Here is a 23650-nt window from a genome sequence, read left to right on the forward strand (position 1 = left end):
ACTTTCAAAAACCATTCCTTTTTCCACTGCCTCGTCGACGGCGCGCGTTCTAGATGCATTCCAATTTTGAAAATTGCTTGTAAAATTCGCGTTAAAAATTTAAATATAGAACTGGCAGTCACTCAAGAAAACCTACTATATAACGATTCTAAACTTTAATTCACGTACAATAAAGTTTTAATTACAATAAACTATTTTTATAATTGCGTCACAAGTGTGAATTTTGCGTAATCGATTTTAAAGTCTATTTCAATTGACAAAAGGTGTGGTTTTCAATAATGGGTTCGACGAGTTACTTGACGAAGCCGAAGATGAGTGGGTACAGAATGAAGAGCGGGTCCAGTGTTGGATCCGATAAGGAGATCAACGGAAAATTGCGACGAGCTAAAGTTAGGCAAGTAATTTTGATTTCTAAAAACAATTAGATATTTTTTTAAATAAATTATATACTTTTAAAATGTGCGTTGTGCGGTAAATTAGTTATATTATTTAAAAAATATACACTAAATCGCGTCTATTTATATTCATTTACCGTAACGTTCTGAAAAATTGTCAAATAATCGATAAATTAATCAAACAGCTATTTTTATAATATAGTATATTTTAGGTATTTTACGGCGCAATTTCCGAAAAGATATATTTTCTACTTAATTTACAAATTAAGGAATTTACTAACAGAGTTTCACCTTTAAATAAGTAAAATAAAAAAGTTACCTAACTACATATAAGTAGGTACCTACTTAAACCTTTTTTTATATTCCTGTTATACATATAAAAAATAATGCCAGGTTTTTTAATTAACTATATTCGGATAGGTATCTATGCCTCCTCCAGGCTTAAGTATTCACTCAGTGCCCTAATCAACTTTTTAATTAGTCACGCTAGTGACGTCAAACAATCCACTTGTATACGCTAGGTAACAACTTACAACCCTAGCGACCAAAATTGTTTACTTGACAACCGTTACCATGGCGACGTATAATCAATACGAATTTCGAAACCCAAAACCATTGCACACAAAACTTTGGCGCAATGCGCAACACTGCGCGTTCCTTTTTCAAATTTAATTTTTCTTTTTAAAATGTGACTTAAGTAGGTTTTTGATTACATAGGTAAAGTTAGTTAGTTTTTGTTGGTAACGATGAGTTATCCGTATTTTTCGTATAGGAGGCCGAAAATGGACTATGGATTGAAGAGAGTGCCTGATTATACCGAGCTGGCTTATAAGGAGGCTGTGTCGAAGCTGAGATATTTCTTATCCGGGAACTATACACCGAGTGTAAGTATAAATTCTAATTTTATTTATGAATCATGAGTGGTTTCGTCTTGTCCGTCTGGCTGTCCGTCCGTATGTGGACCTCTTAATCTGTAACTACCTGTAACGTGTATATTTAAAATTAATGAGCAGCTTACGTAATACAACCATGTTTTTCTCCAGTATTATAATGTTCCCATTCGCTTAATTTATTTTTGGCCAAATTTGCGAAACCAAAGAACTGAGACGTGAATGTTTGTTTTATAACAAAAAATATAACATTTATGGATTGCATATCTAAAAATGCATTATTAAAATATTAGATCAAAAATATTGTAGGACTAACGGAAAATACGGGTTTTTAAAGGGTCGGCAAAGCGCATGTAATATCTCTGATGACTCTGGTGTTGCAGGCGTCCATAGGCTACGGTGACTGCATACCATCAGGCGGGCCGCATGCTTTTTTGCCACCGACGTGGTATAAATAAAACTGTAAAATATACGCAAACTCAGACCAATAAAAAGTTTTACTTTATTTGAAAAGTCCTTTATTAGGTAATACAAAGTGGCCTATCTTTATTTCTCTTGAGTGTACCTACACCTAGTGCACTATACAAAGTGGCCTATCTTTATTTCTCTTGAGTGTACCTACACCTAGTGCACTATTTTCGTATTAGAGCATAGGCCTCAATTTCAGATCCGCAGCTACGGTGGTTCGGCCTCCATCAAGAACCTGGACGAGTCCGACGGGGACCTGGACAAGAAGTATCTCTTGGACAAACCTCGTCCGCGCCTGACCGCCAAATATACGTCGCTGTATGCAGATAGCTTGAATAACTATACACCGCATACAGGTTGGTGGAAACAAATTATATACAGGGTGGAAAAAATTAATGGGCCCTGGAGGGAAAGTGCCTTAAAACTTTAAGTTAGCTCATTTTACTAAAAGGAAACATTCTTTTATTTAGAAAAAGAAACAAAACTGCATTTAAAGATTTTTCTTTTTTTTATTTCGCTTGTCTGACTGAGTACTAAATATTAGATTTTATGGATATTTTGTACGACAGACCTATATAATGTTTCTTGGAGAAATGTTATCATTAACATTAACTGTTTACTGTATCGACTAGTAGAATAAAATAGCGTGTTTTTATTTTTCGAATTTTCAGTCGGTTTGATTCCCGGGCGAGACAAGCGAATTAAAAAAATGTTTGAATGCAGTTTTGTTTTATTTTTATTTTTTATTTAAGAATGTTTCCTTTAAGTAGAATTAGCTAACTTAAGGTTTTAAGGAACTTTCCCTCCAGGGTCCATTAATTTTTTCCACACTGTATATCCAAAGTAACATAATTAGTAATATACTAGAGCTGTCACTTGAGGATGCTAATTGTGTCCTAGCTAGCCTCACCTACCTATAAATAACACTTTCCAAACAAAACATAAGAATTCCAAAATCGGAACAAAAGTGATGCAGAACATTGGACGAAATCATGAAATTCCTTAAAAATGCTTGAACATGACTAGTTATGTTATTCAGTTTTGAAAAGCCATAGTACCTATAAGGTAAAGGTTCAAAAAGAACCTGAACGAGTCCGATGGGAACCTGACCACCAAATATGCGTTGCTGTATGCTGATAGTCTTAACCATACGCCGCATACAGGTTTGACGTTTTAATTCTTGCTCTACAGTCACAAAGACCTAAAATTTCAACAATGAATCGAATCAAGCGAAACACAACTCCCCGGAGAATTCTTAAACCTATGGACATTTCAATTAAATTCATCGTCGGCACAGATATTGTGTTATAGCAACGGAGCTATTAAATAACATATACGCAGTTTAACGTTTATAAAGTTTATTAAGGGTTAAACACAGTCTACAGAAGATAGTCAGTACAGTACGGAAGAAAGAAAATAGCACGGGACACCATAGAAGAAGAAATACAGAAAAGTACATGTAAAACGTATTTAAAACATAAGCGAGAGCGATTGGCCTGCGCGCGGCCTTCCGGCGCCGTGTAGCGGATTCGACTGATCTGGCAAGAAAAACCGGGAGCGCACGAATGCGCCCGAAGATGTGCCGTTACTTTTAAGTACATCGCTCGGCCGCGGGAGCGCGGCGCGCGGGCAACTAATATTAACAATAAAATTATTTGAAACATAATATAATATGTGTTGCTACAGTGTATACTCGTATATGTATTTTTGTGCCACTGCACTGCTGGGCCTACTCTCAACCAAATTTTCGCAATTAGATTCTAGGATTCACTATGAAATTTATTCGGAGAGTTGAAATAGTTAGACATATTGTAGTGTATAGGTAGATAAATAACACCACATATCTTTATGCATGCCTTTAATTAAATTCTACGATCCTTTCTTAACAGGAAAATCTATTCCGATACCTCCAGCGACCGCTCCTGCGGATCTGACAGGTGGGACTAATCCGGACGTCGTCAACTTCATCCAGAAGCAAGAAGAGTATATCGAGCAGTTGGAGCGAGAGAGCCAATACTGCAGGGTAAGTATCACGCGTTACACTCGCTGCTCGTGATCATGCCATGACATTAAATTTAAACGGTCCATTTAACGGGCATTATGAAATCAAAAGAATGCCCTTTGGACTCATCAAGTAGAGTCGTGGAATGTAAGGGAACCCATAGATTTTACGACTCTTCTCTTTCCGACTCTATCATATTGAAAAACACCTAAGGGCCAAAAAATAAACCGGCTTCGTTTCTGAAATTATTTTTATACACTACCGTAAAATGGGGTGAGTAGGGTTCGCGGGGAGAGTTGGGTTACGAATGGGGAGAGAAGGTATGAACCCTTGAGGTGAGATGGGGTTTTAAGGCTACTGCTACAAAAATAATGTATTCCAATTTAAAATGGAGCTATAGTATAATAAAACTCTATAATAAAAAAAAACGCATTTAACTGATTTGCAAGACCGAACTGATCCCATAAGTGTTCCGTTTGTCAAACAAAGTTTTGTACGGAACACTAAAAACGATCCAACAATCTTCCAAAATCACCTTTGTATGAAAACCCATCTCACCCCAATTACGAGGGACTACGGGGTGAAGTGATTTTCCTCTTTATCGTCAAAGTTATGAAATAGAACTACCCAAAATAAAATAAAAACTAAAATACAAACGTCCGGAACACTTATAATATACACCATCCATTTTAATAAAATGTTATCGAGGTTTGAATGTCAGTTTTGTTCCTACTCACTCCATTTTACGGTACGGCCACACTGTCTGTTTATTAAGTAAGTATTTATTTCTAAATATATTTTCTATCGACTAGGACGAGCTGAACAACCTCCTCGGCAAGGTGAAAGAAGTGATATCCGAAAACGAGCATCTCCACGAAGCTCAGAAGAACAAGCTGATTTCCCGCATGTTTACTACTCATGGGTCCGAGACCGATGATCTGGACGATGTAGGGGATAGCACTGGATTAGATAGCGATCATAAGGTACAGAGGGTAAAACAGTTTAAGGTACATACTGTGAAACCAGATGATTTCCCGCATGTTTACTACTCATGGGTCTGAGACCGATGATCTGGACGATGTAGGGGATAGCACTGGATTAGATAGCGATCATAAGGTACAGAGGGTAAAACAGTTTAAGGTACATACTGTGAAGCAAGATGATTTCCCGCATGTGTTTCCCGGGTATGTCCTTAAACTACGTCCAAAAGAGAGGTATGGGCACTGTGAATGACATCTCGCTTTGTGTGGCTGGGCACAGCACAGCGGATGTTATTCCAGATCTAGAGCAGAGCCCAACTGGGGAGGTACCTCCACCTTACAGAAAACCGCAGCCAAATAACACTAGACCCTACTAATAGTGTTGTGTTCCTGCCGGTGAGTAAGGTTGCCAGAGCTCGAGGGAGAGGAGTGTTAGGGTCGGCAACGCGCATGTAACTCCTCTGGAGTTGCAGGCGTACATAGGCTACTGAGACTGCTTAACATCAGGCGGGCCGTATGCTTGTTTGCCACCGACGTAGTATAAAAAAAATGTTTACGACGCACGGGTCTGCTGAGACCGATGATTTGGATGAAGTTGGAGATAGCACTGGGGTGGATAGCGATCATAAGGTACAGTATAAGGTACAAGGGGATAAAAAAGTTTAAGGTACATAATGTGAAACAAGCTGAATTCCCGCATGTTTTCTACACACGATGTGATAGTGGTCTCATGGTCTGGATAATAATTATAATCATCATCATCATCATCATGTCAGCCGATAGACGTCCACTGCTGGACATAGGCCTCCCCCAAGGCTCGCCACTCCGACCGATCCTGTGCCGCTCGCAACCACCGAATTCCCGCGACTTTCACCAGGTCGTCGCTCCATCTCGTTGGAGGCCTACCGGCAGTTCGTCTTCCGGTACGCGGACGCCACTCCAGAACCTTCCGGCCCCACCGGCCATCAGTTCTGCGAGCAATGTGCCCCGCCCACTGCCACTTAAGGTTTGCAATTCTGCGAGCTATATCGGTGACCCTAGTTCTACTGCGGATATCATCATTTCTGACTCTATCACGCAGAGAAACCCCGAGCATAGCTCTCTCCATTGCCCTTTGCGTGACCTTGAGCCTTCTTATGAGGCCCATCGTTAGCGCCCACGTCTCAGATCCGTATGTCATCACTGGCAACACACACTGGTCAAAGACTTTTGACTTAAGACACTGCGGCAATTTGGACGAAAAGATACTGTGGAGCTTCCCGAACGCTGCCCAACCGAGTCGGATTCGACGAGTGACCTCTTTCTCGAAGTTGGACCTACCTAACTGGACTGTTTGTCCTAGGTATACATAATCGTCAACAACTTCGAGCGCAGAGCCTCCGATTAATACGGGAGTTGGCACAACATGGACGTTAGACATGATCTTCGTCTTGTCCATGTTCATTTTCAGACCAACTCGTTCAGATACTCTGCTGAGATCAGCGAGCATCGCACTGAGGTCCTCCATGGTCTCAGCCATGACTACGATATCATCGGCAAACCGAAGGTGAGTGATGTACTCGCCATTTACATTGATGCCTCGTCCTTTCCAGTCCAGAACCTTAAAGGCATCCTCCAATGCAGCGGTGAACAGCTTTGGGGAGATTACATCTCCTTGTCTGACTCCCCGCTGCAATGGAATAGGCTTCGAGCTCTGGCCCTGTAGTCGGACGGACATGGTGGCGTTTTCGTACAGACACTTCAGCACTTCGATATACCGGTAGTCGATTTGGCACCTTTGGAGAGACTGCAGCACAGCCCAAGTCTCGATCGAATCGAAGGCTTTCTCGTAGTCCACAAATGCAAGGCAAAGGGGGAGGTTATATTCCTCAGTCTTCTGTATAACCTGCCGCAACGCATGTATGTGGTCTACGGTACTATAGCCTTTACGGAAACCTGCTTGTTCGGGAGGCTGGAAGTCGTCAAACCTGCGTGCGAGACGGTTCGTGATGACTCTCGAAAACAGCTTGTAGACATGGCTCAGAAGTGAGATGGGTCTATAATTCTTCAGCAAGGTGTTATCACCTTTTTTGAAGAAGAGCACCACCACACTTCTGTTCCACGCTTGCGGCGTTTTTCCTTCGCGCATGACGGAACTAAACAGCGTCTGAAGGGCCTTAAGGACTGGTTTACCACCCGCCTTCAGGAGTTCGGCCGTAATTCCGTCATCACCTGGGGCTTTGCCATTCTTAAGTTGTTTGAGAGCCATACTAATCTCGTACAGGCTGACGTCCGGGATATCTTCGGTATAGTGTCGAGTTAGTCTAGCTCTAGGGTCTCTAGCTAGATCCACGACGGGTGCTCGGGTTGTTGTGTATAACTGTCCATAGAACTTCTCGACTTCTCCCAAGAGCTCAGGTTTGGATGAGATGATCCTGCCGTCGTCGGTCTTCAGTTTTGTCAGTTGGCTTTGGCCAATAGACAGATCTCTGGCAAACACCTTCGAGCCTCTGTTGCGCTTGATAGCCTCTTCAATACTGTTAGTATTGAATCGGCGTATATCTCGCTTCAGAGACTTCGAGATCCGTCTGTTGAGCTGCCTATAACGACAAACGTCACCTGACGACTGCAGAATCATCTCACGCCTCACCTCCATGAGCTTGAGAGTGGAGTCCGAGAGTTTCTTGGTTCTTGTACGACGAGTCTTGAAGAACTTGGACCCGACCGTATGAACAGCTTCCACAAACCCGTCGTTGTAATCGTCCAGGTCGCCAGCTAGGCATTCGAACCGGTTTTGAAGTTCGAGCTGGAAGCTCTCGGGGTTTTGGAGCTGGGCCGGTGCAGGGCGGAGCGTAGACTTTATCAGTCGAGATCTCTCAAGCCTAAATTGAATATTCAGTGTGCCTCTTACCATACGGTGATCGCTCCCGGTTTTGACCGAATTGATCACAGAAACATCACTGAATATTTGCTTCTTCGTCGACATGATAAAGTCGATCTCATTCCTTGTTGCACCGTCAGGGCTCACCCAGGTCCACTTCCTGTGCTCACGTTTCCTGAAGAAGGAGTTCATCATATAGAGTCCTTCCTTCTCCATGAAACCAGCCAGTAGGTGGCCCCGGTGATTCCTACGCCCCACTCCAAATTGCCCCACTCTCAGCTCTTCACCGTCTCGTTTGCCCAGCTTAGCGTTGAAGTCCCCCATAACAACTGTGAAGTGAGTTTTGGAGCTATGCATGGCTCTGGAGATATCCTCATACATAGCCTCCACCTCATCGTCGGAGTGTGTCGAGGTCGGTGCGTAGACTTGTATGACCTTCAACGAATAACGTTGGGTCATTCTGAGTACAAGGCACGCTACCCTGTTCGACACACTCTCGATCTTCACCACGTTGTTTACGAGGGACTTGTGGACGATAAACCCGACACCTCCCTGGGACCGTTGTTCGCCCTCCCGGAAATAGAGCAAGTTGCCGGAATTCAGAGTTATCATGTCCTCCCCCTCTCTACGGACTTCCGATAACCCTATGATTCCCCAACGTAACCTGCTTAATTCTTCCTCCAGTTCTAATAACTTTTCGTCGGTCCGCAGCGTACGGCAGTTGTATGTTGCCAGGGCCAAGGGTCGTCGGTTATGGTAGCCGGGCCTCTGCCGGTGATTCACTGTAGCACCCCCTGCCCCGCCATTACCCTGGCCGCTACCGGAGCCAGGAATAGCGGGGCTGCCGGGGACTAGGGGTCTGGGTTTTATTTGTGTCTGCATTATTTTGTTTTTTGTTTTTATCCCTTGGGGGGGATTGCCGTAGTCGCCACGCTTGGCAGGCGGGTTGGCGACCGCAGTTTGATAGAGGTAGTTCTCGGAGGACGCTGCTGCCCATCCACCGGATTTCCTTCAGTCGCCTCTTACGACACCCACGGAAAGAGAGGGGGGGTGGTGCTATTCTTACCCGGCACCACACGGGCAAATAATTATAATGTACCGTTTTAAATAAAAAAGTAGTCTTCCAGTCACCTACATTCATTTGCTAAGTACTTTATGAATTGTTAAGAATGCCTTTTGGTTTGAAAATGTTCCGTTGAAATATCTGGCATACCTAGGAACTGAGATTTTAGAAAATAAAAAACATAAAAGGTACTTCTTAGGCTTATATTTGGCATCAGTATATATATGTTTAAACTCCGCAGCTTAAACAAAACAATCAAACTGCCAACTTGACTTTGTATTCCTAATATTCCTATAAACTTATTTCAGTGCGCTTCACAACTTTACCTCATAACCATCAATTTTGAACATTCTTACCTTGACTTAAGTTTCAAAATACCTCCACATACTGAAATGAGCATCATTTGTAGGCTACGATAACCAAGACACGCAAGCCGAAGACTCGAACCACGAGACTCGAAGGACCGAATATAGTCTTCGAGTCACGCATCTCAGAGTTGGAGGCGCAGTTGACGCAGTCGAAAATCGACCTTAAGAAGGTTCAGGTAAGATTCAATTTTGAGTAATAGTCAGGTTCTAGGCATCTATCAAACTTTTCATGCAAATTTTCTTGCTTGAACATCGAGTTTTATTGATAATTTTAATTGATGTTTAAAAAGTAGGCACCTTCTCTTACTTGCAATTTATATTTATTACGTCTTTTAATCTTCCAACAGGATGAAAATAACGAAAATAAGCGCAAGCTTGCCTCTGGGCTCGTTGACTCAACTTGCCTTGACGGCTTTAAGCGGCAGATCGACAATTTGCAACGGTTAGTATAAATATTAGTAAGGTAACCAAAAAAATAACTAAATCCATTGTCGCCACATTGTCGTTAATAGGGTACTCTTCAAATAAGCAAACTTTTTTCGGATAGTAAAGATGTTTTTTCTTGTGCATTTGCTCTCGGAAAAGCATCCTGTGATCAAGTGGAACTGCTGATGAAGACCATATGGCGTGTTCATATAAATTTTATCGTGTTTTATTCTGTTTGAATTTGCTAAATTGCACACTGTTGTCAACCTGCATATTTTTACCAGTATTTTACATTTGAAGATATTAAAGATTTATTTTTCAGAGACAAGTCCTCCCTGGAATCCCAGATCTCCAAGCTGAAGACCAGTCTGGAACAACGAGACGGTGATCTGGATGGGCGGTACAAGCGTAATGACGTCATCGAACAGCAACTCCGGGACGAGAGGAATAATTTAGAAAACGAAGTCCGCAGGTTGAAGGTGTGATTACCAGACAAGTGTGTTAGTTTAGGCCTTATTGTGTCCCCCCTTAATTAATAAAATATCTGGGAGACCGGGCTTTGCACGGAAAACATAAAAACTCATAAATGCGCGTTTTCCCAGAGATAGCTAGCTAAATCGATTTTACGGCCCCGAAAATCTTTAGAGCCGTTTCCGAGATCCCAGAAATATATAAATATATATACTCAGGAATTGCTAGTTTAAAGGTATAAGATGAAAAGATAAAGAAAAGGCTCATTAACGGCGCGCGAACTTGTTTGTTATTTTAGTTACATTACGGACTATTAGGTAGAGATTACATTCAATTCAACCGACGGATCAAATACTGCAATGTAATGAAACTCGCATGAGACTTCTTGCATCGCCTAAATATAGCAGCTCTAGATGAATATAGATAGGGATGTAGCTGGTCCTAACAATTTGAATTGTTCTCCAGGAGGATCTTGCATCAGAACGCGCAAAAATCCGAGAATTAGTCGGCGAAGGATCCCGCCGCGCCATACAAGAGCGCTCAGCAGCGGAACAACGGTACAACGCACATTGCGACTCGCTGCAGCATGAGCTCGCTGCGCAGTATGACAGTGTGGCGAAGTTACAGGTGTCACTTAATTACCTTACTGTTGGAGTCCCCTTAATTTTACCAGGATCCCATAAGATCCTGACGCGATGACAATGGGTGTAACTATGAAGCAAGAAGGGACCCCTTATTAACATTATTCTAAATCGATCCATATCTTTCTTCGAAAAGTAGGAAAGCGTACTACTTTAATAACAGAAGGTGCTTACAGAAAAGCAAAGATGACGACGACGACTTAAAAACCTGCGTTTTGAAGTCATTTAAAGATTTATTGTAATTGAAGCACTGATGCAGATGGACTGCACTACACTGGATTCGAATCCAATTGTGTCAATATTAACATGTGAAATAAATTGGCAAAGTTAAGGATTATAAACATAGTGGAGTAGTAGGTTTCTTACATATGTGCCATTTTCATCTAAAAGGGTACTTATTGTCGGTTGTCAATAAGGCGCTATTTCTATATAGCTTCAGTTTGAAATCAACCTTATCGACAAGCGACAATGTGGTACCTTTTGGTTGAAAACGTCACATATATATTTTATTCTTTAGTTGGACCTGGAGCGTCAGCGTCGTGAAGAGAACGAGCTGAAGCGAGAACTCTCCATGAAGAACTCCGCCATCGAGGAGTTGAAGATGGAACTGAAGAGCAAGACAGGTAAACACTTCTCCAACGATCCTATGGTTTTAAAAATTAACATTTCCAAAATATTCAATAGTGTTCTAATTTGTCCAAAAGACGTTAGAGTTTTTTGACTACAAAGAAATAGAAGTGGAAACAAGTATTAATACCGTACCTTTTCTTAAAAAACAAAAGACAACTCACATTAATTAATCGATCAGCGATCGTGGCCCAAAATGTTCTCGCCGGAAGATCAGCGCTGACTTTCGGGTCAGTATATTATGCTGAGGCGAGACCATTTCGTGGTAAACTTTAACTCTTACCTATTTTATGAATGCTTGTAGTTATACTTTTGTATGTAATGTTAGTTTTAAGTTTATCATTCGTGATAACAACATTAACATTTGATTCTGATTCTGATTCTGATTCTGAATTATTCCTTACTCAGCATCGCTTCAAGCCGACTTAACTCAAGCTCATGCTGAGAAGGCCTCTCTAGAAGAGGAGCTGGCTTCAGCACGTCTGACGATCGAACGTCACCAACGCCAGGCCAAGCACGAAACCAATCGACTCAACTCGGAGGTATGAAAAATGGAAATAAGACCAAAAGGACAAACAAACAAACACATTTAATTTTTGAAGATTTCAGCTTCTATTTTGAACCATTTTGAAGTACCACCCATCTTCAGAATGTTCTTAACTGTTAAAGTTTTGCCCAAAGCATTAGGTTGATTCTCGTTATTCCTGTTTCAGATCCAGTCGCTTCGTCAGCGATTGGACCGCGCGGACGCAGACCTAGTGCACTCACGACGAGAGAATCTACGTCTCACCGAACAGATTGCCACTCTTGAGAAGGAGGTTCGTCTTCATGTTCACCATTTTTCTTGTTATCGTGTACCGTAAAACCACCTGACTATAGTCCAAACCAAAGTTCAATATGAAATTAAATATCAATATCAATCTTTTTTTTGTGTTGCACTGTTTTGCCTTAACTGCGACATTCAAATAATATACACACCCGAATGACGATATTCGAGTTAGTTTTGGATCACAGTTGGGAGCTTTTGGACTATATTCGGGTGGTTTTACAACATTAATAGACTCAACCTTGGTTCACACTTTCGAATGGTTTTCGCAGACCTACCTATTAGTTGCCTAGTAAGATTATCTCCTTTTAATAGAATGCGACGTTTACAGCTAAACATGAAGAGTTTAACTCCAAATTCCCCTGAGAAGAACAAGAAAGAAAAAGAGATGTCCTCGATGCTGGAATCGATTGAGAATAAACACGGTAAGGGTCCAAATAACCACTTCAATCTTTGCCAAATCTCTGTCAACCACATTTGGGTAATCTAATGGGTAAACTATTGATGTTTTGAAATTCTCATTGACATTTTATTTTATTTCGATAAGTTCAAAACATTCATATTTTACCCTTTCATCTTTATGCATGTTTACTGTATCGTGAAAGGGCTTGACTTCAATAGTTTATTCATCAGATTGTTTAATTACATCTAATTCCCCTTATGCAGCAAGAACTTTAAGCACTTTAACTAAATCTTTTAAAGCGAAAAGGTCCTTTTTAACTTTAGGATCGCTTTTGTTAGCACCTTTGTAATTTTCTAAAAGTAAAGTTGGAACATTTGGTCCCGCAGCAAAAACGGTTGCCGAGTTGGAGTCCATGATACATTCACAAAACAGTCTGATGGAGAAACTCACCGGAGAATGTCGTTTGCTCACAGACAAGCTAGACGACGCAAACCGTAGGCACAAGTACGAACAAATTTAAACTCTAATGCATGAACATAACACTCACTTTACTTCAAACTTTGGATCGTTTAAAATTGATAGACAAATAATTCACACTCAACATAAATAAACAAAAAGAATACCCGAATGACTCAGTAGTTGTTGGTGAATATAATGAAACACACGCACTTACAGTCGATGACATAATAAATAATGATTTATTTATTTTTTTTATTTTTTTTATTTATTTTCCACACTTACAACTATTTTTACAGGTAAACCTAAGACAATAGTGTAACTATTAATAACACATATCTAGAGTATGGCATCACGTCTATAACATAATATATACAATGCTGATTTTGTGAATTCATTCAGAGAACATGAGAATATGTCAATATTTTCCGCCGTTATGTTGAGGGTCCGCACAGCGCGCGTCAACGGCGCCAGACCGAGCAAGTTGGTGCGCCCGCGCGGCTCGGCCAGTAGTCGCGGCCGAAGCCGGCGCCACACATACTTGTCGGGCACATAGACACTCACATAACTCAACACCTGACTGTTGTACAATTTGCCCCTGAGTAGCTTAAAAATATATGTTACCAGGCATAGTTCCCTGCGCACCCGCAGCTCGTTGTATCCCACCATACCAAGCACATATAAAGTTGGATACATTAAGGGGTAGAAAGGGTATACACCATATTTCCGCCAGTACAAAAAACGTACAAACTTGTTCTGGATACGCTCCACCATTAAGCTATATTTCGTTTCATGGGGTGCCCAGATCACTGCGTTGCATTCAAGGCTGCTACGGACTAGTGCATTGTACAAGGCGATAATAGCGCCAATATTTGTAAAGCCATGGGACCGCCGAAGCACAAAACCCAGCATTCTATAGGCTTTTTTACAGATATTGACGATATGATCCCTAAACCTTAGATCAGCTGTGAATTTAACTCCCAAGTCTTTAACTTCTGTCACTCTATTTAAAATCTCCGCGTTAACTTGGTAGTCATGTGCAATGGGGTCTCGCGCTCGAGTGAAACTAATAGTCACGCACTTGGACGTATTAAAATACAACTTATTTGCTTTACTCCATGAAACCACCCTATCTATGTCACACTGTAATTTAGCACAATCCGAAGTATTTTTAATGGGTAAATATATCTTTAGATCGTCAGCAAAAAGCAGGCAAGCCGAATTTTTGATAACCTGAGGCAAGTCATTGACCATTACTATAAATTCCAGCGGACCAAGGTTACTTCCTTGACTTACGCCAGATCTCACGAAATAAGACTCAGACCTGAATCCCGCGTACTCAACATACTGACGTCTGTCGCTCATGTAGCTTGCAAAAAAATATAGTAAATGGGGGGTAAAGCCGACGCCAGCTAATTTGCTTAGCAGAATATCATTGTCAACGACATCAAACGCTTTACGAAAATCAAAATAAGCGGCGTCAACCTGCCCCCCACTGTCCACTTCCGGTGTAATTTGGGCCACGTAACTGAGCAAGTTGCTAGTTGTACTACAACCCGGCCGAAAACCGTGCTGCGCGTCGGACAGTTGACTCCGCAATTGGTTATAAATAATACTATGCAACGCGGACTCAAATGCTTTAGCGGGGGTAGACAAGACTGCGACCGGCCTGTATCCCTCAACCCCTATACTTCCCCCTCCTTTCGGAACTGGAACAACACGGGTTGTTTTCCACACCTCTGGAAAAGTTTCTGTCTCTAAGCATATATTGTAAACGTGCAGCAGCGGCTCGCCCAACACATAGCGACAATCTCTAAATATAAACGCGGGGATGCCGTCAGGTCCGGCCGACCGCTTTGGTTTAAGATTTGCAAGTGCACGCACAACTTCAGCCAGATGTAACTTGTCAACGTGTATGCGCGCTGAGTTGAACGAGCACCCCGCCTCTGTCACCGCTGCAGTCACGTTAAGTTTAGCCGGAGTGTCACTATACACGCTTTGAAAGAACTTTGCGAACTCACTTGCACCCCTTTTTCCACTGATAACTACCCCATCTTTATACAGCTTTTGATCATTTCCATGTTTAGTTTTTGATTTGACATAGTTCCAAAAAGCTTTTGGGTCCTCTTTTAGATGTGCTTGGACACGGTCCTGATACTGTGCGTAAGCTGTTTGAATCATAGTCTTAACCCGTGCCCTACTTTTCGCGAACTTTAGGTAATTATCTCGGGAACCAATAGCCTTATATTTTTTGTGAAGAGAAGCTTTATACTTTATTTCTTGAATTATTTCGACGTTATACCATTCGGGATAGATGTACCTCGATGCAATACTATTACTCGTTTTTTTAGGAACACACTCTGTAATAACGGCATTTACGTTTGAATAAAAATACTGTAAACTTTCTTCTGCATTATTTAAACTGTACATCGGTGTCCAGTCAATAGAAGCTAATGCTGCGTATAATCGTGGATAGTCGGCCTTAGCTAAGTTCCACTTTTGCTGACAGTGCTGACCATCAGTATCGGTACCCATATCGGCCTCGTCCCCGCCCCCGCGCACCGCGGTACTCGCCAACGAAACTAACACCTGTAGTGGCGGATGGTACAAGTCAACCGGGACTAGTTGCTCCGACGCAGCGCGTACTATAACGGCTGATAAATTTAAGAATGATCTTAACTATCACTATCAGTTTGAAATAAACCAAGAAGCACTTTAATAATTCACATTATCATTACCCATTAAATTCGAACTGTTTCTAACGTCGTGCTGTGTTTTTATTGGTGGCAGGCACGCAGTGTCGCAGCCGTACAGACGAACCAATCAGAACACAGCGCGACCGCTCAAGATCCCGCGATCCCTCGACCCGCCGTACCCGGCGCCGCTCCGCAAAAGAGTCCGATTCGTCGAATAATTACGCGCCAATCACCATTGGCCCGCTGACGACCTATCAGGATCTCGAAGAGAGAGGAGAGAAGGTGTACAATCTGCCGCTTAGGATTCAACAGCCCTTTTTACGGGAGAAAAAGGAGCCGATTAAAGTTGACATAAGCGTGAAACTAATACCGAAGCCGAGGAAGAAGGATAAGAAGAGACGAGAAGCGGTTGAAGTGATTGAGGAAAAAGGAGTTCTGAACACATTTAGCATGGAAGTCACTGATAGCTATGTTCAGGTTTTGAAGAAGACGGAAAAACCTATAGAAAGCAAAGTAGAGAGTAGCGATAGTCAGCTCATGGTTGTTGAGAAGGAAGATGTTCCTGAAACTATGGATGTAAATAACAAAGTTGATGTTGCACCCGCGTCCCCAGAACCCAAAGAAGATATAGAAAAACAAGCAGAAGATACAGTCGAAAAGCAAGCAGAAAGTACAATCGTAGAAAATGCAGAAGATACCGTTACAGATAATACAGTCACAGAACAAGATCCTGAAACTACTAACACAGTAGATGAGCAAATCGTTAATAGTCCGAAAAGTGATGAAAATATTACAAAAGACCAACCGGAATCTCAGGTGGTAGAAACTAAAGAACCTGAAATATCAGAGGCTAAAGAAAACAATGATGAGAATTAAAGTTGTACTAAGGATAAACTGACAACTATACGAGAATTATCTGTGACTGAACGTAACGCGAAAGATTTAGGTTTAGGGTTTGTGCAATTGTAGATGCTTGAATTAGATAGTTAAAGTTGCAAAACTTATAAAACTTAATGTTATTTGGGTTTGATTTTTACAAGTTATTGTTATTTTATGTAATAATGTTATTTGGATTTGATTCTAAAATATGTTTTTGTTAATCGTGAACAAAACGAAATATTAAAAATATAAGTAACAATCATAATAAATTGGAAAAAAACATGTTGTATGTTGAAACGGTTTGTTAGAGTAGATATGCGATGTTGTAAACTTTTGGAGACATTTGAATCTTTAATGGGTAATGATAAATTAATCATGTATGCAATAAATGTAATAAAGTACTATTTATTTTTCACTATGTACCCCATACCCATCAATATTTATTATTTATATAGTTTATATAAACTAGAAATAAATAGTAGACTATATATATATATATATATATATAAATAGAGAAATAACTAGAAATAAGAAGTATTGTAGCTGTCACTAATTACTAAGTCACTTACTGTCACTAAATAAAGTCTTATTAGTTAATTACTCTTATTCGCTGTTTACACTCATTATGTGTAATATGATTACTATATATTACCTTCTTTATAGTAGGTATATTTCTTGTTTTGATATTTTATTTACTTTATTTTATATTGTAATATTTTATCTGTGAACAGGTATTCTTATATTTTCTTTCATAATATTATTTTCTCAATTTGCTTATCAATCTCATTCAGTCATATAATTTCACAGCTCCATTAAATTTTTCAGAACGGAAAAAACACAATTGCTTTGCAGGAACGCAGAGCTTATGAGAAAACTGCGTACCCTTTGGTCTTCCCATAAGAAGTACTGCACAACAACCATCGCACGAAGCTACACGCCTTTAAGCGGCTACCCCAATAGCTCATTTGACTTAGACCGCACTTATTATACTTCGACACCGTATAGGAATAGATTTAGAAGATATGACGAAAGAGTGCCAACCAGACAATTTAGCGATCTGTCCATTGATAGAATAGATTCTGATGATGATCCTGTTAAGGTAAAGAGTTCGTTTGATGTTGGTGATGGAACTGTAGTTCAGAATAGTCTGCTTAGAAATGTAGAATTGGCAGTACATGTATTGCTTGTTAGTGAGAAGTGTGTCGTAATGCATGTTCATGTACTTTTAGAACAGATGAAACTAGCAAACATAATTATTCGAAATAATAAGCTAGGCCTGTTATTCAAACAGTTATATAAACAATTGCCTAAGTAAATTGCCTATTCGAGCATACAATATCTGCTTTTAAAAATGAAGTATAGATTTTCAGTAATCGTTGAATAAAGATATCCATGTTCTTTTCCTTTTGATTACATCTCGTAATATAATCTATAAACAAATTCCTTTTTGTCCTCTACATATATGTCTAAAATTTTGCACTTGTGTGTGAGTTGTGTGTCCATCACTTTTGATTCAGGGCGGAACTGGCAACTCTGCAGCGTCAAGTAGACAGCCTGGGGCGCTCCATGCAGTCTCCTAGCCCTCGCACAGGTCAGTGGCGTTAATTTTGTCTATATCAACATTATCGACCTCTTAAAAATCTTCATCATGGACACCATTGATAATGTCTTTAACATCAATGTTAATATCAACATCAACTACTCAAAATACTTATTCATGAACCGTCTTGATTTTGTTTCCTATATCAGTATCATTATTAACTACTTAATATACTTCATCTTCATCATGGTCAACACCATTTACTACAAGTTCTTCAACAAAGGTATAATTATGATTTATGTGTCGTTGTGTGAGTTTTCATTATCTATCTTTCTATAAGCAGTTAATGTAAAACCAAAATTTCTTACTTTTCAATAATAAGTAGGTACTAAAGGTAACATTTTCTTTAAAGATTATCCATAGATTTGTATAAATTATTTTAAGCGATAATCAATATTATTTTATTTATGTAGGTACATACGACGCCATTGTAAATAATAGTTAATTAGCAAATACTACAATATTTCAAAATAAATTAAACCTTCCAGCACCAGCCACGCACCTACCCCCAACCGACCGAAATGCACCTCCCGCCGCCGGTGGCGGACCAGACCATCCCAGAGCTTACCCCACCGGACACCCCGACCAGCCAGACATCAGTCCTGACACTAGAGACCACAGACCTCTGAGCAAACAGGCTTCTCGAACATCCATCAAAAGTTACAATCAAGAACCAGAAAACAGCATCCAACCAGACAAAAGACTTGCAGAAGAAACAATAAAAGTTGACAATGTTGAAGAAGATATAGCTGATGAGAAAGAAGTTGAATATGAAAAAGAGCAACATGGACAAGAAAACTATCCTGTAGAACACGTAGAACATGCTTATGAGCAAGGCTATGAGAATCCTGATCAAAACTACGCGGAGAAAACCGAACCGTATTACGAACAAACTGCAGGCTACGATCAGAATTATCAACAGAATTACCAAGAAGGTCAATTAGAAAATTACGAGCAGTATCCACAACAATATACTGATCCTAATGCTCAGTATGAAGGACAATATGAAAATTATGCTACAGACGGGGCGTATCAACAAGAATATGATCCCACGCAATATACTGATCCTGCTACGCAATATGTTGATCCGAATACACAATATGATCCGGCTACACAGTATGTTGAGCCTCCGACACAATATGAAGCACAGCCAATACAAGCACCTATCGAAGCACCTATCGAACATGAAGCACCGACACCACCGACGACGAATAGGAAAATAAGCAATTCTCCAGTGAAGGGCCAGAGTTAGCTTTAGTTTTCGTGCAATATTTGTTTTGTTTGTTAATTTTTGTGTTAGTGATAGTTTTACGGCGTTTATTCCTACTGAGCTTGAAAATTTGTGTGTATTTTTTCTTTATCTTCTTTTAATTATTTACACAGCAACTAATTTTTTTTAACAAAATTGTAATTTAGTGGTAGGTATAAGGTATCAAAGGTCCCTAAACTATTTTGTCACCGATATATTGTATCTCTACTATCACTAGTCATAAAACTGATCATACTAATGTTATAATTACAAAAGTAACTTTTTGAGGCTAAATAAAAATCAAATCGTACAAAATACATACCTACATAAATATTTCTAGTTTAGTAGGAATTCATGTTTTGAACATTATTGTAAAACGCTTTCAATGTTAGTACCTACGTTACATTTGTATAGAGACAATATTTTGCTCAATACAAGCAAACTATATCCATGGTCTTTTATTGAGTAATGGCTCCTGTACACCATGGCCCAGCGTAGGCCAGTCTAAGGGACGCAGCTATGCGGTGGAATGAGATAGCAATACCACTTGCTCTCTAACGCATAAATTCATCCCTTGGACTGGCCTACACTGGGCCATGGACATCCGCCAAAGACACCCGCAAAGCCAAGACAAGACAAAGACAAATCTATTCTTTTGATTGCACACGGTGCATGTATCTTGCACAAGTTTATGCGTGGGCTGAATTACTTGCTCACGCAACTATGCAATTGCATGAAGCTGATTTTAAACCTCAGAATAATGACTAAAGCAAAGAAGCCGGGGAAAAATAAAAGCTTGGTAAAAGATATCGTATTCACAACACGTTATTGCTTTTTGTCTATGAGTGAGTGAGACAACAATCCGCAAGTTCTTTCGTTTTTTTCAGTATTGTCATAAGATAAACTGAGGGAAATGTCAAATGGTCCTATGTGGTTCTATAATATAATCCAGCCAAATAAAATATATGTTCGTTATTTCACAGGTAGGTGTCAACTGTAACAACTTGACATAGTCGTATTATTTTAGTTGAAATATTTCGGGATGTTTCAGCGGTCATCTTGGTTTATTTTAATTATATTTTTGCTATTCCTGAAAGATTGTTGAAAAACGTGCTGAGTTTTTATTTGTAATGGTTTGAAGTTCCCTTTGTGATAATGTCTTGTGTGATCGAGGGCTGTAAATCGCATACAGGAAGAAAAGAAAATACGCACGAACCGATAACCTTTAATCGGTGAGTTTTGTTCAATTTTGAAGAAATTTATTTATAGGACCTGACCCTAAACATAGAAATCGATATGTTGTTTATGTAATTATTACTTGCATTCAAGTCTATATAGATTTTTGCATATATTTTCGAACTTTTCTGCTAAGTATGAAAGGTTATATTTTTGGCATAGTGATGTATCGACCTCAGATCAATAACCTATCGACATTTACAGCTTTCTTATAGTTTGGCCCAGGACTGTCTCATTTTAATTGATGAGTACAGTCAAGGGCATAAATATATATACATTCCCAGTCTCAAAAATATGTGTACGCTCAGACAATAAAATCGTGTTCACATATTTTTAAGCCATTTGTCTGGATCGATATTTTTGCCTTCGACTGTACCTATAGTTTTCTTTGTTCTTACTTACTGACAGATTGTGTTTGCCAGACTATAGTTTAATACTAAAAACCGGTCAAGTGCGGGTCGGACGCGCGCACCAAGGGGACCGTACTTTTTAGTATTTGTTGTTATAGCGGCAACAGAAATACATCATCTGTGAAAATTTCAGCTGTCTAGCTATCACGGTTCATGAGATACAGCCTGGTGACAGACAGACGGACAGCGAAGTATTAGTAATAGGGTCCCGTTTTTACCCTTTGGGTACGGAACCCTAATAAAAAAGACATTAATGATCATTGATGAATGTTCCTTTTATTAATATTGTTGGTCACAAAACTCAACTTTTTATTTCAGATTTCCAAAGGACGAGGAATAGGGGATATTACTGCAATGTTCTGCCACCAGAGTGCAGCACTAGCTTTTTTAGTGCACCGTAGAGTAACTTATTCATACTGTACCTTTAACAGGTTTTTGACAAGTTTTTAGGGGACCTACCGGAAAACTAGAATCCGAAATTTCGTTATCTAGCTGCCTCTTTATCGCTCGAATACGCAAGAGTGACAGAGATGTTAGATAACGAAAGTTCGATTTTCTTGTTTCGCGATAGACCCTCAGATTATGATAGTGGCGCCACCTACGCCGAGTTTCGCGTAATATTCCCTATTATTAAATAATAATAAAATATTACACGAACGTATTTTTTTATTATTTCCTATTTGGTACAGTCAGCTGCAGAGAAAAGGTACCCCACGTCCATACTAATTTACAGAACTTTGTATGCAGGGGGTGCCTTTTCTCTGCAGCTGACTGTACATGACTAGAAACTATACTTAGTCTTTTAGCATTAGAAAAAACGGTAAACCATTTCCACGTGTCTTTTTATTGACAAGTTTTTTTATAAATATAACAATATTTTACTTATGAAAGCAAAAGTATGTAAATGATCGTATATTATATTTGTTGTGACTTATTTTCAGTGTTTTTCGATAAAACGACACGTTAAGATCGCTCGCCTTCTTTCTAATGATAAAAAAACGAGAGGTATAGTTAGACGGTTCTGAGTGGTAGACTGCAAATGAGATAAAAGCTATATTAGGTACATGCATTAATCCTCATATCAGGCGGCTCTTTGATTCCAAGGATTGCATAATTTTTATACTTTTTAATGATTTTTAGAATATGAAAATTATAAAAAATGTAAAAGTTATGCAATCCTTGTATTCCACGCATTTCATTTCATTTCATTTCAACGAGCCGCCTGCTACAGATTTCTTGAAATTGCCGCGTTTTTTCAGGTTCAACTTTCATTAGCCAGACTATTATCAATTTGCCAATTTCGTGATTATTATTTTACACGGCACATAAACTTATGCATAATTTATCGATATAAAAAGTCGACACAGTTACATCCCTAGCAAATTATCAAACTTATGACACTGTACGTAAATGAGAAATAACAAGCATATATGCATCTCTTTTCGGCACATTATCTAATTCGTAAGGAAGTAAAGTACGGGTATACATATTTGCGAAGCATTTTTGCCCGACTTCTATGCTTTAGTCATTATTTCCGGTAGGTCCCCTGAAAACTTGTCAAAAACCTGTTAAAGGTACAGTATGAATAAGTTACTCTACGGTGCACTAAAAAAGCTAGTGCTGCACTCTGGTGGCAGAACATTGCAGTAATATCCCCTATTCCTCGTCCTTTGGAAATCTGAAATAAAAAGTTGAGTTTTGTGACCAACAATATTAATAAAAGGAACATTCATCAATGATCATTAATGTCTTTTTTATTAGGGTTCCGTACCCAAAGGGTAAAAACGGGACCCTATTACTAATACTTCGCTGTCCGTCTGTCTGTCACCAGGCTACATCTCATGAACCGTGATAGCTAGACAGTTGAAATTTTCACAGATGATGTATTTCTGTTGCCGCTATAACAACAAATACTAAAAAGTACGCTCCCCTTGGTGCGCGCGTCCGACCCGCACTTGACCGGTTTTTAGTATTAAACTATAGTCTGGCAAACACAATCTGTCAGTAAGTAAGAACAAAGAAAACTATAGGTACAGTCGAAGGCAAAAATATCGATCCAGACAAATGGCTTAAAAATATGTGAACACGATTTTATTGTCTGAGCGTACACATATTTTTGAGACTGGGAATGTATATATATTTATGCCCTTGACTGTACTCATCAATTAAAATGAGACAGTCCTGGGCCAAACTATAAGAAAGCTGTAAATGTCGATAGGTTATTGATCTGAGGTCGATACATCACTATGCCAAAAATATAACCTTTCATACTTAGCAGAAAAGTTCGAAAATATATGCAAAAATCTATATAGACTTGAATGCAAGTAATAATTACATAAACAACATATCGATTTCTATGTTTAGGGTCAGGTCCTATAAATAAATTTCTTCAAAATTGAACAAAACTCACCGATTAAAGGTTATCGGTTCGTGCGTATTTTCTTTTCTTCCTGTATGCGATTTACAGCCCTCGATCACACAAGACATTATCACAAAGGGAACTTCAAACCATTACAAATAAAAACTCAGCACGTATTCCAACAATCTTTCAGGAATAGCAAAAATATAATTAAAATAAACCAAGATGACCGCTGAAACATCCCGAAATATTTCAACTAAAATAATACGACTATGTCAAGTTGTTACAGTTGACACCTACCTGTGAAATAACGAACATATATTTTATTTGGCTGGATTATATTAT

The 23650-nt window shown here is 39.6% G+C and overlaps 1 protein-coding gene across 9 annotated transcripts; it reads left to right on the forward strand.

Moving 5' to 3' along the window:
- Positions 1–989: 989 nt before the first annotated feature.
- LOC134751873 (serologically defined colon cancer antigen 8 homolog) lies at positions 990–19419 on the forward strand. 9 transcript variants are annotated; one of them, XM_063687404.1, is made up of 16 exons: positions 992–1279; positions 1953–2109; positions 3643–3776; positions 4568–4738; positions 9068–9202; positions 9374–9468; positions 9775–9931; positions 10389–10550; positions 11082–11187; positions 11600–11733; positions 11905–12009; positions 12349–12442; positions 12807–12924; positions 17277–17550; positions 17969–18042; positions 18540–18651. In XM_063687404.1, the coding sequence occupies exons 1-15, from the start codon at positions 1142–1144 to the stop codon at positions 18029–18031; spliced, it is 2043 nt and encodes a 680-aa protein (XP_063543474.1). In that variant the 5' UTR covers positions 992–1141; the 3' UTR covers positions 18032–18042; positions 18540–18651. The 9 variants fall into 9 exon arrangements, with proteins under 9 accessions (XP_063543470.1, XP_063543474.1, XP_063543475.1 ...); XM_063687402.1 differs by lacking the exon at positions 17969–18042 and having other exon boundaries at positions 993–1279; positions 18540–18750; XM_063687403.1 differs by lacking the exon at positions 17969–18042 and having other exon boundaries at positions 994–1279; positions 17304–17550; positions 18540–18750.
- Positions 19420–23650: the final 4231 nt, after the last annotated feature.

The sequence above is a fragment of the Cydia strobilella genome, chromosome 23 (assembly GCF_947568885.1).
Source record: "Cydia strobilella chromosome 23, ilCydStro3.1, whole genome shotgun sequence".
NCBI lineage: Eukaryota > Metazoa > Arthropoda > Insecta > Lepidoptera > Tortricidae > Cydia > Cydia strobilella.

What these genes read in the sequence shown, in the direction of transcription:
- LOC134751873 (XM_063687399.1), top strand. Translation starts at nt 1,142, where the DNA reads ATGAGTTATCCGTATTTTTCGTATAGGAGGCCGAAAATGGACTATGGA. An exon ending in GATTAGATAGCGATCATAAG is followed by an intron (nt 4,739 to 9,067) that starts GTACAGAGGGTA and finishes CATCATTTGTAG; the next exon opens with GCTACGATAACCAAGACACG. An exon ending in CAGATCGACAATTTGCAACG is followed by an intron (nt 9,469 to 9,774) that starts GTTAGTATAAAT and finishes TTTATTTTTCAG; the next exon opens with AGACAAGTCCTCCCTGGAAT.